Here is a 16,144-nt window from a genome sequence, read left to right as displayed (position 1 = left end):
CAGTTTTGGCATTCCATAAATAGGCGCACGGAAGCGCGCTCATAAACTTTTCAGTATGGGAGTGCACGTGCACCCCAATTCTTAGGTGTTTTTTTCTCTTCTCCGTAAATAAATCTTTTAGCAGAGCTACAGCAAGCGTTTTTCTGTGGTGGAAATACATTAGCTACTAAAACTCCTTTGTCGTTGTGGAGAGCGCAGTGTATGCATGGTTCTATAGCAACGACAGCCATGGGAAAATTGGTATGAATTTTACTATTAATAATAAGAGATAAGCTACTGTGCATTACAAATATCAGGAATGTATCTTTATTAACTCATTCTTTTTATAGAGATGATTTAAATGCTGAAACATGAGGTTTATCTTTATATAAAACCTTTTGTGTGTTAACCTTTTTTAAAGTTTAGTAGGTAAGATAAAAGACACTCCTTTAAAACAAATCTTTAATGTTATTAACTTGGTGAATTGGTTTCACTGTGTATTAGGCTTTTTGAACAAGATTCTGTGTATGTGATAATTTTGGTCACTATATTAGGCTATCTAATATTTTTCATAATGATCAACTTATGAGTTTTAACAGAAGCCTATAATATGCAAAGTATTTTTTTTTTTGGCCGGTGAGAAGTTTAAATAAAGGTTTGAGAGACTAAATAAAGTTGAACCAACCAAAAAAATGTTTAATATTTATTTAATGTCGTGTTATATTTCATCTGCAATGTGGACTTTTAAAAAGATCCGTTTTTGTCCATTACTAACTTTTAAATGCATCATTAATAATGCAATGATTTATATGAGGAGATAAAGACCCGGTCGGCAGGTCAACGTGATTCTGCATTTATCTCCGATTGGGTAGGAACTGAAATTAAATGTGGAGGTTTTTAACTGTGACAAGATGATTGACAGGCCAGTTTACTGCGTGACAGGATGCGACAGAGAGCAAAACCGTTAAAGACGCGATGTCCCTTGTCTACTTTTTACTACACTCAAAGTATCTACACTTTCTTCACAAAAAGAGCGTAAATAGGTGAACTCAGAGCCGTTGAAAAAGCCGTTGACGGAACATAAGGCTTTTATTTTGGATGGAAACTCTGAAAGCGGAAGTTGTCATTAGCCGCGACTTTCATTCTTTCACATGTTAGCATACGGCTAAGCTAGTAACGTATTCATGACGTCTCTGTTATAAACAAAGTTTGCATTGGTTATTATCAGCATTGATTTAGTTCACATTCCAGCGTGTGTTTTTATCTCTTAGGTTTTCAGAAGTGAATACTGAAATGTGAATAAACTTTTCAGCTGTTACATTGATAACGTTACGTTCGCTTGAAATAAGCAGTGAGACAGATGATTATTTGATTCGATTGATAAACTCCATTAATGATCAGTGATCGAAACATGCAGAAGGACTCGAGACTGATAAAGACCTCCGCGCCTTCAGTGGCGCAGATTAACGCTGAATATGTCACTCAGGTGAGTTATGATTACTTTATGAAGTCAAACACAGTCAGTCGGTGTATTTGTGTACATCTTCTTAAATTTGCCGTGTTGTGTTTTTGTTCTCTCAAGCTTTCAAACAAATACTGGGCACCTCATGTCAAGAATAAATTACCATTTGAAGCTCAGGTAAGATGACACACTTTGTGCTTTATTTCAACTCTTTAGGAGGGGTTTACAGAATACAGTACATATAGATATTAAAATAATATAAATAAAGACACTACCTAATACTAACAGATCCGTTTTTTATCAGTGTCAGTGATCACTCACCTTGTGACTTTTGAATATTTTCTCTTCTCAGGTCATTGAAGACATTTATCAGAATGAGATTCTTAAATCAAAGTAAGAACATTTATGTACGGTTTTTGGAATGTAAATTGCACTCATACAAAATCCACTAATGATATGCTATTGTTATTTCTATTATTGTTGTTGTTATAATGCTACCCCCAGGTTTCACAGACAAGGTTTAAACCTTAGTCTCAGACAAAAATGCATGTTTGAGCTGTTTTAACCGTAAGCAACATGCGCTGACAAATCTTAAAATATTAAGAATTGCATCAGTATTGTTTTTTTTAAATGTACATTTATAAAAGCTATTTGAACTAAGGGCTAATCCTGGTTTAATATAAGCCCTGTCTGTCAAACCAGGCCGGTGTCTATTAAAGGGACCTTGGCTGTTTTTGTAAAAAAAATTTTACAACTCTGAATTGCAGGTCAAGACTCTTAAGATTTTTTTTTTTATTATATTATGGAAACAAGCTTCCACTGTATTCAGTTATTTATGTTCTTTATAAAATGCAGCAATTAAATAAATGAGCAATTTGACTTTGGTCTTCTCTTTTCAGATTTTCTGTCAGAAAGATTATGTTGCTGGAGTTCAGGTTGGTGTTTTCTGTCAGCAGTGTGTGTGTGTTTTCTGTCAGCAGTCGTCTGATGTGCTTGTCTGTTCTTCAGCCAGTATTTGGAGAGTTACCTGTGGTTGAACTACACACCTGAAGCCTCCACCAACAGCTACCTGATGTCCATCTGCTGCATCGTCAACGAGAAGTTTCGAGAAAACGTTCCTGCCTGGGAGGTTTGTCTTCAACCCTGAGTTTAAACACACTGAAGAGTCTTCTGTAGATGAACGACGTTTAAAGCTGCAGTCCGTAACTTTTTTGGGGTTGAAAATTATTCAAAATAAATTTTTGAGCAAGCACATATCCAGTGTGTAAAATAATAATGTTTTTAATTCCAGTGGTGGTAGTGGATTTCCGCGGGAGATTCGAGCATGTCTTTGCTTCATTACGTCTCATCTGTACACGCGCACATCTGTAAAATGTAAAATACTTCGGAGTGAGAGTTTGGAAAAAGAGACTGCAACCGGCCCATGCGAAGACAAGGATAAATGTCTGACGGGCTTTAAATGTATTCACGCAATTCTGACGTTGTTATCATTAACAATTTGAAAACGAAGTATAATTTGGACGGTTTGATGTGATATGATTAGCGATCAGGGATACAAACAGCGCGCTTTTCGGCGCCTCCCGCTTTTTTCTCGTCAGTTTGGGTGACTTGTGTTCAGGGCTCCAGACTGTGACCAAATGGTCGCATTGAGAGTGTGCGACTGAATTTTACATCCAGTCGCACATAGGGTTGGGTATCGTTTGAATTTGAACGATTCTGATTCCGATTCCTTGTTTCGATTCCGGTTCTTAACGATTCCGATTCTTTTAAGAGGCAGGGTCAAAAAAGTTTTGCTAACCAACGGTCTTTCTGAAGGAAATGATCCTTTCTGAAGGAAATACTCCTTCTGTCACAAATATTCCTTTTGTCACAAATTTTGCATTTTGCCGAGATTTCGTTATTTTTAGAAAAGTTAAGCCACACTTTGGACCGCTGACGTAAGCTACTCATGTTCGACTCGCGTGGTTATACCAACACTTCCGGTAGACGCTTCTTCGTTGGTGTTGTTCAGCGGTTTCTTCTTCTGCTCAGCGGACTGTGAATATCGAAACTAGGAATCGAAATTTGAACTTTTGAACAATTCCGGGAAAAACGAAAAGTTAGTCCCGGTTCCAATCGATACTCGATTCTCGATACCCAACCCTAGTCGCACATGTGCGACCAGTAAATTTGCCACATAAACGCATGGTAAAGCGTAGAAGAGCGTCAATGAATCCGTGACAAGAATAGCGCGCGTAAACGTCTGTGGGAAGGAGACGGAGACAAATATCACAACCTGATGTGCGTCTGAGCAATCAGCGATCTATGGACTCGTTAAGGCCAATTTATACTTCTGCGTAGGGTGCGCGCAGTAGGTACGGCGTAGCATACGCACAGACGCGTCCCATACCGTGTACCCTTCGCCGTCGCCGACGCGCACCTCCTCAAAAATGTAACTACACGTCGCTACGACGCGAACCGCAAGATCGGTGATTGGTCGGCTTGGTAGCATCGCATTTCCTCCTACGCATTTCCGCACGTACCTTCTCACGCATTTCCGCCACTGTCTATGATTTCCGCACGTACCATCTCCTCCGACGTCTTCTCTCATTTCTGCCTTTCAGTTTTAGTAATTTCACTAAAATTAACTGTTTTTCCACCTCAATAAGCTCCAACTCCAACATGATCCACTCTCTTTCAGTCGCTATTGCTTGTAGTAACCTAGCCGTGAGGAATCTAAACACAGTGGAACATTAAAACTCTCCACCGCCAACTAGCGTTTCGGAGCAGTACTGCAGAGCAACAAGACATGAATGCAGAAGTATAAATGCTCATAACGGCGTCGCCTACGTGCGTAGCCAACGCCGCACATTACGGCGTACCCTCGACGCAGAAGTATAAATTGGCCTTTAGTCGTTACCTAGCAGCGAATGCAAACAAAATGAAAGTGGAACGAAAATACGCCACTCATATGATTAGGACTGTGGAGCAGCAGCAGCGATCCAAACCTCTGACAGTAAAATAAAGCCCCAGTAGCGGGCCGATTTCTCGAATTCTTGTTTGGCACAATGTACTTTTTTGTGTTGACGTTGTATGGCTGAACATTGTGCTGCTCTTCAAGTGGATAACGGGTTAGCACAGGTTAAGGTTTTATGAACAGTGTAATTATAGATCGTGGTGATTTAAAATTGAACCGTGACATTTGTAATAAACACCCAACCTTAAGCACTACTAAAAGTAATTGTAATTTTAACAGTAAAAGACTGTAAAACCTGCTCACTTGCTTACTGTAAGCTCATCACGGTGAAAAACTGTAACGGATGATGAAATTGGACATTTTGTACTTTAAGACACTGTTAAAGGTACAGTTTGTGTAAGTGGAAAACAAACAAAGGATCTTATTTAACTGTAAATTCTCATGTTATTTTTCATTGAAATAACGCTTTGTTATCAGTTATGTACATTAACGTTTCATGCTGTTAAATGAATGGCCTTTTTTATGGCACTGAGTGTGTGTATGACATCAGTATTTTCTTCAGCTTGTGGAGAAGCTGCTTTTGATTCATCACGAGTCTCTTTTTTCGAGGTGGTCAGTGAGTGTATTATAAAGATGTGTTATAGACCAACGCCACTTTTGCGTCATCGAAGGGTAACGCCCCCTTTTGGGGGAAAACACCTCTATACTGTCTATGGGAAAACAAACGGATTCCCATGAGAACAGAACTCGCACTAGATCTGCAAAGTTTCTTGATAGCAAAAATGGCACAAACTTAAAGAAGCTAACGTTACTGAATACGGGGTTACAGAGGTGTCCCTTTGAAATGGTCGAAAACTGGATTAATGACCCCACACAGCGGCCAAATATGGACTATTCAGACATCTAACGTTACCACTATCTCGTGGAATCACCAAGTAAGCACGTAGCCTTTTTTTTCATTAACACTCACAGTATGACAAACTAGACGATGAATGGATCATATTTAACTTGATTTAAGCTATTGACATAGTCTAATAAGGTAACGTTAGCTGCTAACAGCTAGTTTTTCTAATAGCTAGTCGACAACAAAACTGTCAATAGCTTAAATCAAGTTAAATATGATCCAAGTGACATGGCCTCATCGTCTAGTAGTTTGTCGTAGGCTACTGTGAGTGTGTAAATGATAAATAAATAAATAAAAAAGGCTACTTACTTGGTGATTCCACGAGATAGTGGTAACGTTAGATGTCTGAACAGTCCATATTTGGCCGCTGTGTGGGGTCATTAATCCAGTTTTCGACCATTTCAAAGGGACACCTCTGTAACCCCGTATTCAGTAACGTTAGCTTCTTGAAGTTTGTGCCATTTTTGCTATCAAGAAACTTTGCAGATCTAGTGCAAGTTCTGTTCTCATGGGAATCCGTTTGTTTTCCCATAGACAGTATAGAGGTGTTTTCCCCCAAAAGGGGGCGTTACCCTTCGATGACGCAAAAGTGGCGTTGGTCTATATAAAAATGATTTCTCATGTCGAAATATGAATTTTAAGTCAGTCTGTAGAACTTAAAATGTTCCTGCTGTATTTTTTGTATTGAGAAGATCTGGCAACCGCAGCTGCTGATTTTTTTAAAAAAAATTTTTTTAATTATTATTGTTTACAGATCTGATTAGATATGATGTAAGTGTGTGACACCTGTGTTGTTTCTCTCTCTGGGCAGGTTTTTAAGCGCGCGCCCACACACTTCCCTCACTTCTTCAGGTGTGTGATGGAGTCGTGTCTGTCGGGCGAGCAGCTCGGCCTGTCGCTGAAGGAACAGACGGTGCTCCTCCTCTTCCTCGATCACTGCTTCAACAGTCTGGTTCGTTCACATGCTTCTCATTTACTAAATCACTAGCACAAAGGATTTACTACATTACCTGTCGTTCCTCTCATCACTTGGTGGCACTGTTGCTTTGCTAAACAGCGCATGTTAAAGAGGTTTTAACCGCTCTCTAGACTCAGGGGTTCGTGTGAAATACGACAGCTTCAGTTCAAGCCTGTGTTCATCTATTTTTGGCTTGCTGCTAATTTAAGGCATGGTGTCCCGTCCCTTCAGATGGCCCATTTGCATTGTTGACGTGATTTCATTGTCTAGTGTTGTTTATAGAATGCTAATGTAAGATTATAGGCTTGGGTGGCAACTATTCAGACACGTCGTGTCTCGTGAGCCTGTGCACATCTGTAGTGTTTTATGATGATGTGCAGATGCTGTGAGAGGTGTCAGTGCAGAAAATGGCACCTATAGTAAAAGTTTCACACACTCTATTTCCAGTGTGTGAACTGATATGTGTGAAGTGGCAGGAGCGCAGTGTTTGTTTGACTGTATCATGCTTTAATCTTGGAGTCAACATGGCAACACTAGGAACAGGATTTTAGCTGGTGTTATAAGAGCTCCATTTCAGTAATACAGAACTTTATTGATTATTGACTGTTTGTTTGTGACGTTCTTCAGGAAGTGGACTTGATCCGTGAGCAGGTGCAGAAGCTGGTCTCTCTGCCCATGTGGATGTGTCTGCTGCCGGTGAATATTACTGCATCACACACACATTTCATGATCCATGTGATCTCTTTACTAGGGATGTGCCTGGAGCCTAAAGGTCTGTGTCTCAAATAATTTTTTGTCATCATTCGGTGGCTCTGAATTATCAAAAAACCTCTCAACATACTTTCCACGGATGCGGAAAACACAAAGTCTAACCCGATCCGATGAAAGTTTCGGATGCAGTGTGTAAACGTTAGGGATTGGCAACGATTAATCGCGATTAATCGCATCCAAAATAAAAGTTTGTGTTTACATAATATATGTTTGTGTGGTGTGTATAATTAATTTGTATATATAAATACCCACACATGCATGTATATATTTAAGAAAAATGTGTTATTAATATACCAAATATTTATATTTATATATAATATTAATTGTGAATATATTTACATGCACATATTTATTAAATATATACATGCATGTGTGGGTATTTATACATACAAATTAATTATACACACTACACAAACATATATTATCAGGGCTCCAGACTAACTTTTTTCACCTCCGTCCTGGAATCGTCTCGAATGACAATTTGAACCGTCCTAAAGTGAATGTCAACCGTCTCAAAATAAAAATTTTGTTTCTGTACCTGCTGTTATCATCCATAGCTGTTAGTTAACTAAAACAATTCAGATGACTAAATTATAATGGGTTTAGTTCAACTGTAATGCATTAATTTAGAATTTCTCTAAAATCTCCAAACCTACATACTTCCAGAGAAAAAAAATCTATTAAGCAGTTAATTTGAATGATTTTAAAGTTTGAACATGCAATACAGATACAGATAAAGATACAAATAAAGAGAAAAGTTTTTGAAGGTCTAACACTATATTCATAGACAGAAACTGAATAAAGTAATCAAATGGAAAACAACCCTGGATATTATTTTAGTCCAGAATAAATTAAATAGGCCTACATAGGCTATCAATCCTGATTCCTTTAACTTTAATTCCTTAAACTTGTTGTTTTGACGACAAAATTTGACCGACAGATATATGGTTGCTGTTTCTTTAAGAGCTGGGGCACGGATTCTGTGTTCATTACCCACAAGTTTCCTACGCCCCATGAGGCCTTGCGTCAAAAGTGGGCGCGACTTCCGGTTGGAAGTAAACAAAGCGCGACTTGACATGCTTGACACTCGTTCATTCAACAGTTGACAGTCATTCAAGTTATAGCGATCCAAACTAGCTAACGATGTGGGAACACAACCTCAACGAAATTCAAAAGGGTGAAATAACAGTACCTTTACCCTCCGCAGTAGTTGATTGGGAGTATTATAATAACAACATTATTAATAATCAATACTCATCAAGGCATGGTGACAGACAGTTGTGCGAGCTGACAAACAATTAAAATAAAAAATACACACTTAGTCATTGTGCTTTGGAGTTTATTCAAAATTATAAATGAATGTGCTGCTTGAATTAGGGCTGGGCGATATATCGAGTATGTACGATGTATCGTTATATTTTTTGAAACGATATGGAATGAGGCAATACCGTTTATATCGATACGGTAGTTTGATATGAGCACATCTGAAAAATAGCGGAGGTTGCAGTGTGAGCTGCTGCAGTGAAAGTAGCTAGGCTACGTAGTACAATTTGTCCTAAACATGACACAAGCTTATATTAATTGCGTCAAAATCACTTTGATATAGTTAACAAGTTTAAGGCAGCTTGCCGCCCGGTCAAATGCTCTGACAGACACTGTTGCTGACTGACAGATATACTTGCGCTGTTTAATGCGTTTGAGGTGTGGTGCTTTCCTCAGTGCTCAACTTACATTTCACAGGTATATTCTCCATCTGTAAATGTTAGAAAGTAAAGCAAATATGTCCATTTCACAACAAATATGTCCATGTCAGAAGAGGACGAGCTTCTGCAAGTGAATCTCCGCTAAAGTTCATGCTTCCTTGAACGAGCGCCGGCGCGCGCATGCGCGTGAATAGTACTACGTAGTACGCAATAATTCTGACTAAAATAAACATATTGCTAAGATATTTGTTGTTGGAGAAAATAAATGTGCCATATGTGGAATTTTAAACCTACAAGTATATATTTGTAATGAAAGTGAAAGTGATTATAATGGGGTAATCAAATGCAGGCTAATATAATTAGTTTGTGCTTTTGTTTTTGTTTTTATTTTCATTTTTAGTTTAGCTTTTAGTCAATATAAAAACAAAAGCTTTTTGCACATAATATATTGCATAGCCTATATTATATTTGTTTCCATATCCTTCAATATCAACATTGTTTGTAGGGTATCATTGGGCCGAATGTGAATATATATATATATATATATATATATATATTTTTTTTTTTTAAATATAAAGATTTTCTTTATCTAAATAGAAAATGTAGAAAGTACCGAGATATATATCGTATATCGCCATTTGACCAAAAAATATCGAGATATGATTTTTTGGCCATATCGCCCAGCCCTAGCTTGAATACATTAACTGGCACATTGGTATTCTGTCAACACAGGCTTTGATCCTGAGTTTAGGTGTAACATCAGTAGCGAACAGCCAATCACATGCTGATAGAGTTTATAGAATATTAAGAATTTAAACAAATGTACACAGGAAGATTCGTCGTCTTTTGGGAGGTGATGGAAACTACAGTCGTTGGCAGGATCAGAGACGGGCTTTGGCAGGATCACTCTGATTTTGTTTTCAGCTTATGTTCAAAACAATCACGTTTAAGCCACTGAACTAGTTTAATCCGTTTATACATACAACCGCGAACAGCACATGTTGTCCCTGAGCTCCGTAACGACATCTCTCATAAAGATTTGCGTCTTTAAATGGTAAAATAATTCTCAGAAAAACAGCTAGCCTCTTCGCCAACTAACACACAAAACACCATTGGAATGCTACATCCGCCGCCTCACCGGAAGTTTCACCCACTTTATTTTTTACAGGAGCGCCCCTCGGAAACTTGTGGATACTGGCATGCGTTTTATGCTTATTAAATACAAAACCGACTATATTTAGACTATTGTACTCACGAAGACCGAAATTGAAACAGTTTTGCGTGTTAAATGCAATATAATCCATGAAAAATAAGTTTTGTTACTGGCCAGCTGTTCTTGAGACGGATTTTCTATGAATGTGCGCATCATCCCAGAGAGCGCACGAGCACTGATCAGTTTAAAATCGCCTGAATGTTTAAACTGGTAAGACTTAAAAAGACGTGCAAATGGTAAGCTTTATTCACGATGCACTGCTGGCCCGATTGTGCAAGTGAATATTCCGTCATGTCCCGACTCCTGAACGCGAGTGAGTGTGTATTATCGCAGCAGCGACTGATGCTTGCCTTCCACAACATTTTGAGAGAAGAGAAGACGCGGCACCGCTGAACACTCACGCTGTTTGTGAAATTGCCTCTGGCATTTTATAATCTTTGTGGATTACAATTACGGGAATATCCGCATTATAATTAGGAGACCTGCGGGAATGATTAGAATTATGCGCAATACCTGCGCCGAAATTCGAGCCCTGTGAACACGCATATAAAATGCCTTTCGTCCTGTAGGCGTCCTGGAGAATATTTCTGTTCGTCCTAAACACATTTTCTATCGTCCCCAGGACGATAGGATGCCGTTAGTCTTGAGCCCTGTATTATGTAAACACAAACTTTTATTTTGGATGTGATTAATCACGATTAATCGTTGCCCATCCCTAGTAAACGTGATTCACACAACATGAGGTTGTATTTATTTTTTAACATGCAACAATTTCGACCGAGAATTTCAGACTCAAGACCTTAAAGGGTTAGTTCACCCAATAATTACGTCATTAATGCAGACATGAAAATCGCTCACCTTTCGGCGAAATTCGCCGTTTTGAAACCAAAATAGGTGACCTACGTGAATTGTGTAGATTCGATGAGAAAATGTTGGGGGGTGGGGGGGGGGGAACTTTTCCCTCCGCTGCGGCTGTCGGTAATTCTCCATTCAGCATTTAAACAGCACAGCGTGTCGAGTTCGGCAATGATGAAACTCTCTCCAAGATGATTAAATGTTAATATTATTAACTTGATATGTAGATAAAGCTCTATGGTTTCGCATAAATTGACTATCTTGCATCACAACACTGGAGAGCACTATCATTGTTCTTCACGCGCACAGTAACTGAAATGTAAAACTGTTAAAAGGAAAGGCTCAATAAACTATTGCATATTAGGCCATCCTTAAAAATATTTTGGTTTGCAGTAACAGCAATTTTTTTTTAAAAAAAGGGTCGGTAGGTAGGTCTATATTTTTTTTTTTCCAGGATTCAGTGTAAAAAAAAAAGTAAAATTTTGGTCATGGTGATCATGAACTTTTTTTTTTTTTTTTTTTTTTAATTGCATACTGTGACGTCACTGACTGGGTCTTCAAACTGTGCATCCACCACTAGGTGTTATTGCAACCTACAACCGGTTACGTTTTTAGGCCAGTCACAAAATGAATAAATATCTACTGTATTTGTTATGCAGCAGTGTGCAGGCTTTTTTTTCCCCAAATACATGAGATATAAGCAAAAACAAGTACAAACACATGGTGAAACAAAGAATACAATTAAACAAAGATACAAATTAGCCTATATACACAGTGCTTTAATTTCAGAAAGGTCTAAAATTAGCTACTTTTCAGTTAAGTGTGTTGCGCTGTCTGAAAAGAAATTTAATTTAGTAAATCAAATGTAAAATGACACTGCATGGTTTATCATAGTTAGATTAATGCTTATTAAAGTTTAAGTTAATAATTCAAGAGCTGCGAGTGATTTTTCTCTGCCTTTTGTTGTGTTTGATTCCCATTACTGGCTCAATCGTCACATGTTTATTAGACTACTGCCCCTTTAAGACCGAGTGCGGATCTAACAGATGACTGATGCACCACCATATCCTCCCAACTATTCACATCCATTTAAGACATAAACTGTGTTTAAATGAATCTCAGAGCAGGTCATTTTAGATTTTATGTATATTTGATAGTTTAGCTGCGCACATGAAGCCCAAAATGAGGCTATAGCCTACTTTTCTTGTCCCGTTGCAGTGCCTTGTGAACAGCGTCTCTTGCGCAGACTTTTGTGCTTTTAATAGCTCTTTTAATGATTGAACCCGTACGCAGTTTAGCAACAGTACAGACTGCATTTTACAACAATTACCGATCGTGCTGATTCTGACGGTACGTTTGGGTTTTAGGAAGAAATGACAGCGCAACGCTGTGAAGGGAAGGAAGTTGCGCTATAGACAGAATGCGTCTGTAATGGTTTCATCTCAAATATCTTTTTATAATCTTTGAAAGCGGAAATCTAAAATACAATTAGAATAATATCCCAGATCTAAAGTGTAGGTAACCACGTTCTGTCCTCATTGTCACTCATTAAGCAGGGCTGTCATGTTGTTCGCGCTGTGGCTCCGGGTGAGAGATCGCTCTCTCTCTCTTCTGGACTGGGAATAGCAAAATTGCATCAGACAAATTGTTTAATATTATTATTATATATAGAAATGGTTGATATTCAGCCCATTTAATACCGGGTTTACCAAGCGGGAACACTGAATGAAACGAAGCGAACGTATAAGCCTTATAGACAGTGTGACACGGGTAAACCAATCGTGTAAACATAATCAGATGACTATGACGCCACGGGTTTTTATTTAAAAGAAAGAACGTAGCCTACGTTTGTAGACATAAGCAACTTTCACAATACTAACTAAAATATCATTTTATGGAATTTGAATTAGTCGTTTGAAGAGTAAAAAAAAAAAAAATCGGTCGGTCTGAACGCAAGTTACAACCGGCAAGTCGGTCGGACTAAAAGGGAAAAAAAATAAAAAATTGGGTCGGCCCTAAATTGACAGGGTCGGTCGGGTTACGGCAAACAAGAATATTTTTAAGGGTGGCCTTAGATAGATACTGTAAAATACACCATGCATCGATATATTTCCTTTTCCAAACGTACTCTGAAGGCCATTGCACACTGAGTCCGAAATTTTCGTATGCGTTTTTTCGTGTTTGTCCCCCTAAAAATTCGTCACTGAGTCCGATGCGTATTTATTAAACCTTTGCGGGAAAAAACGCAAAAATACGAAATGAATTCGTCAAGCAGCGAGGATGATTTTGTTGCCCTCTCTCTTATTGAAAAGAGAAGAAAGAGAAAATATTGCGTTTGCGTCCATCCAATCCTGAAACTGCGCCGAGAGGAAGCACCTCCTTATCAAGGAGTTGCGATTCAGAATGTCAGTGGAAAAGTTTGATGCTGGAGCCACATTTTAAAAACAAGAACACCAATTTCCGTGAACAAAGTTATCGAATCTTTTAAACTTTTAATCGATCAGAAATTTCATTCTGATTAAAAGGGGAGGTTTATTCCTTTCATAATCCAATCGAGAGAAGAGAACATAAACACTTGATCGAATTTTTTTTTTGATTGATTGATCGAATTGAAAACCGAAACTGAAAGCACTGCGGATATGTGAAATGATGTGCGGCGATCTCCAGTCGGCCCTGAATTGTCAAAAAAACTCTCAAAATGCTGGCTGTGGACGCGAAAAACGCATAAAATCGAACCCGATCCGATTAATTTTATGACGGACGAAAGTTTCGGAGGCGGTGTGCAAGCGTGATTGACATAACGTGAGGACGAATTTTTTTTTTTTTAACGTGCGAAAATTTCGGATGCGAATTTCGGACTCGGTGTGCAATGGCCATAAGGGCTGTGTGCCGCACTCTATTGGGGTCTTTCATAATCGTATCATAATACTTTTGCGCAATGAAAGATTATTAATAGTAGTTTTTGTTCTGTTCTGTCCTATCTATCATGTGTTGCTGCCTCATTAAATGGCTGTGCTATATATTTTTTTTCTTAATTTAATAATTGGCTGTAAAATAATTGATCTTTTTGATTTTTATCTTGTTTTTCATGAATGTATTTTACAACAATACAAAGAGGAATGTGTACATTTTACCAGATTATTGTCTCTTATTTGTTCCCCACTAAATTTTTTTTTTCATTAAATGTTAAAATTATTGTTTTTCTAGACTAAATTTGACTGAGTTACCCGCTAATCTAGTTTATAATAAAATTTTGTCATAGGTTATGATCATAATACTGAAGTAGTGTAAGGAGATGGCAATTCTCGCGCATGCGTCGTGGAAATCTATAAGGAAATCTCGTTTCTGGCCTACAAGGAAGAAAAGAAATAGTCGAATAAACTCGTTATTTTTGTATGAAAAAAGTGGCATGACTAGTAAATCTCCATGTCGCACATACTGTCATGCATTGACAACGGGGAGTCTGTTTTGTCCACTATTTCTGACGTTGGAAACTGACCCCGATGTTTTGTAATTTTTCAGATGAGACTGCAGCAGGAATTGAAGAAGGTCCCGAAACTGCAGAAGTTCTGGAACCTCATTAAGAAGAACTATGAGAAGATGGAGCCTCAGGATGCGGAGCAGTAAGACCCCCTCACACCCCACAACCCTGAAACACGTCAGAACGACGTCCCGTGTGTCTCACGAACTGTGTTTCCACAGAGCGAAGAAGGAGCGCACCTTCCTCGCTGCTCTCATCAAGAAGTTCCTGGGGGTTCTCATGTCCATCCCTGCGTCAGGTAAAGCTTCTCATTAAGATCAACACCTCTATACTAGGGATGCTCATTTCGGTTCATTTTCCCGACCGATAACCGCCTCTCGTTATCCGAGTATTAACCGTTAACTAAGATTATAATAGCCTGCCCTATTGAATTAAATAAAAACAAAATTGACGAGTGCCTGTGACCTATTAAAAATACAAAAAAAAAAAAAAAAATGTAACGTGCAAACAGCAGAACAGATCAAAAACAGAACCCGGATTCACATCAAATGTTCACAAAAACGATAATATAATATTAATAAAAAACAAAATAGGTCTACGCTATTTTTTTTACTTAAATAATTAACAAATTAAGATGACAATAAATAAATTTTCCATCAAATAAAAATAGCAGGCCTGCCTCAATACTCACATTTTCTAGTTTTTATTTTAAAAAAGTTACATGTCACTTCTATGGCAGATTACTTTCACATATTTTGGAAATGTCCAATGATTCAGTCCTTTTGGTTAGAGATAGTGACCGAAATAAAATTGATACTGGGATTTGATACGGAGTACAATTTCAGTACTATATATTTAGGAAATATACCAACTAACCTTAATGCTCAAGACAAATACCTACTTAATGTATTATTAGTTGCGAGTAAAAAAACAATATCTAAGAAATGGCTCCAAGAGGGACTTAGTAAGATGATATAAAAATTGTAAATGCTTAGTTTCATGATCAAAGCTCTAGTTTTTAAAACACAATCCATGGAATACAAAAATTATTGAGAGATTAATAAATAAATAGGGATGCACCGATACCACTTTTTTGGAAAACGAGTACGAGTACGAGTACTTGCATTTCAGTACTCGCCGATACCGATACCGAGTACTTAATAAAAAATAAAAAAAAACATGATTTAAATATTTTTATATACGGGTTTTTAGGTCCTTGATTAAATTACTTGGGTAACACTTTATTTCGATAGTCCACTTTACTAACTATAAGTAACTTTTCAATTACATGTCAACTAACTGTCATTAGAGTATTAGTAGACTAGAGTATTAGTACGATCAGCTTAATATCTGATAACACTTTATTTATTTGGTTCCCCAACAGACATTCAACTGACTATAAGTAACTTGGCGACTACAAGTAAACTTATTCTCCTAATCCAAAGCCATTCACTTTGAAATTGTTCCACACCAGTGATGCACGGTTTGATCCAAAATGAGCGGGTGCTTGCGCCGCGGTCACCCGCGGTTACCCGCAGTTACGGGTCATCCAAAAATATTTTTAATGATATTCGGGTCGCGGTCGGTCAGGTCGTTTGGAAAAAGATGCCAATTAAACCTTTGTATTTATATAGTACTAGATACAATTTTCTATGAAATATATAGGCCGAATTTATTTATTGGCTGAATAACTGGCACGAAGATGACACACAAGCTCAGTCTAAACAGTTCTCAGTTCTGTACTGGTGTGATCCGAGAACCGCTGTACCTCTGCGTTCGTTACTATACGCGGATGCGCAGTATCAGCAGTATCAACAACATGTCTCAGTTCAGTGAACTGTTAGAGTTACTGGAGTAAAATA

General features: G+C 38.0%; 1 protein-coding gene across 2 annotated transcripts in view; it reads left to right on the top strand.

Annotated features, from left to right (window-relative positions):
- The first annotated feature begins 936 nt into the window (after positions 1-936).
- Positions 937-16,144, top strand: part of aqr (aquarius intron-binding spliceosomal factor) — a 111,663-nt gene continuing 96,455 nt past the window's right edge. For both annotated transcript variants that reach the window (XR_005618343.2, XM_039650957.2), the window contains exons 1-9: positions 937-1,465; positions 1,562-1,618; positions 1,794-1,834; positions 2,341-2,376; positions 2,450-2,570; positions 6,113-6,253; positions 6,887-6,955; positions 14,324-14,424; positions 14,504-14,580. Coding sequence is in view for 1 of the 2 variants with exons in the window: in XM_039650957.2 (XP_039506891.2) it covers positions 1,373-1,465; positions 1,562-1,618; positions 1,794-1,834; positions 2,341-2,376; positions 2,450-2,570; positions 6,113-6,253; positions 6,887-6,955; positions 14,324-14,424; positions 14,504-14,580 (736 nt within the window). In the remaining variant the exon portion in view is untranslated. The remainder of the gene's footprint in view (positions 1,466-1,561; positions 1,619-1,793; positions 1,835-2,340; positions 2,377-2,449; positions 2,571-6,112; positions 6,254-6,886; positions 6,956-14,323; positions 14,425-14,503; positions 14,581-16,144) is intronic.

This window comes from Pimephales promelas, chromosome 15 (assembly GCF_988280905.1).
Source record: "Pimephales promelas chromosome 15, fPimPro1.hap1.1, whole genome shotgun sequence".
Lineage (NCBI taxonomy): Eukaryota > Metazoa > Chordata > Actinopteri > Cypriniformes > Leuciscidae > Pimephales > Pimephales promelas.
Note: the sequence above shows the minus strand (reverse complement) of the source record. Positions and strands in the feature narration are given on the sequence as shown.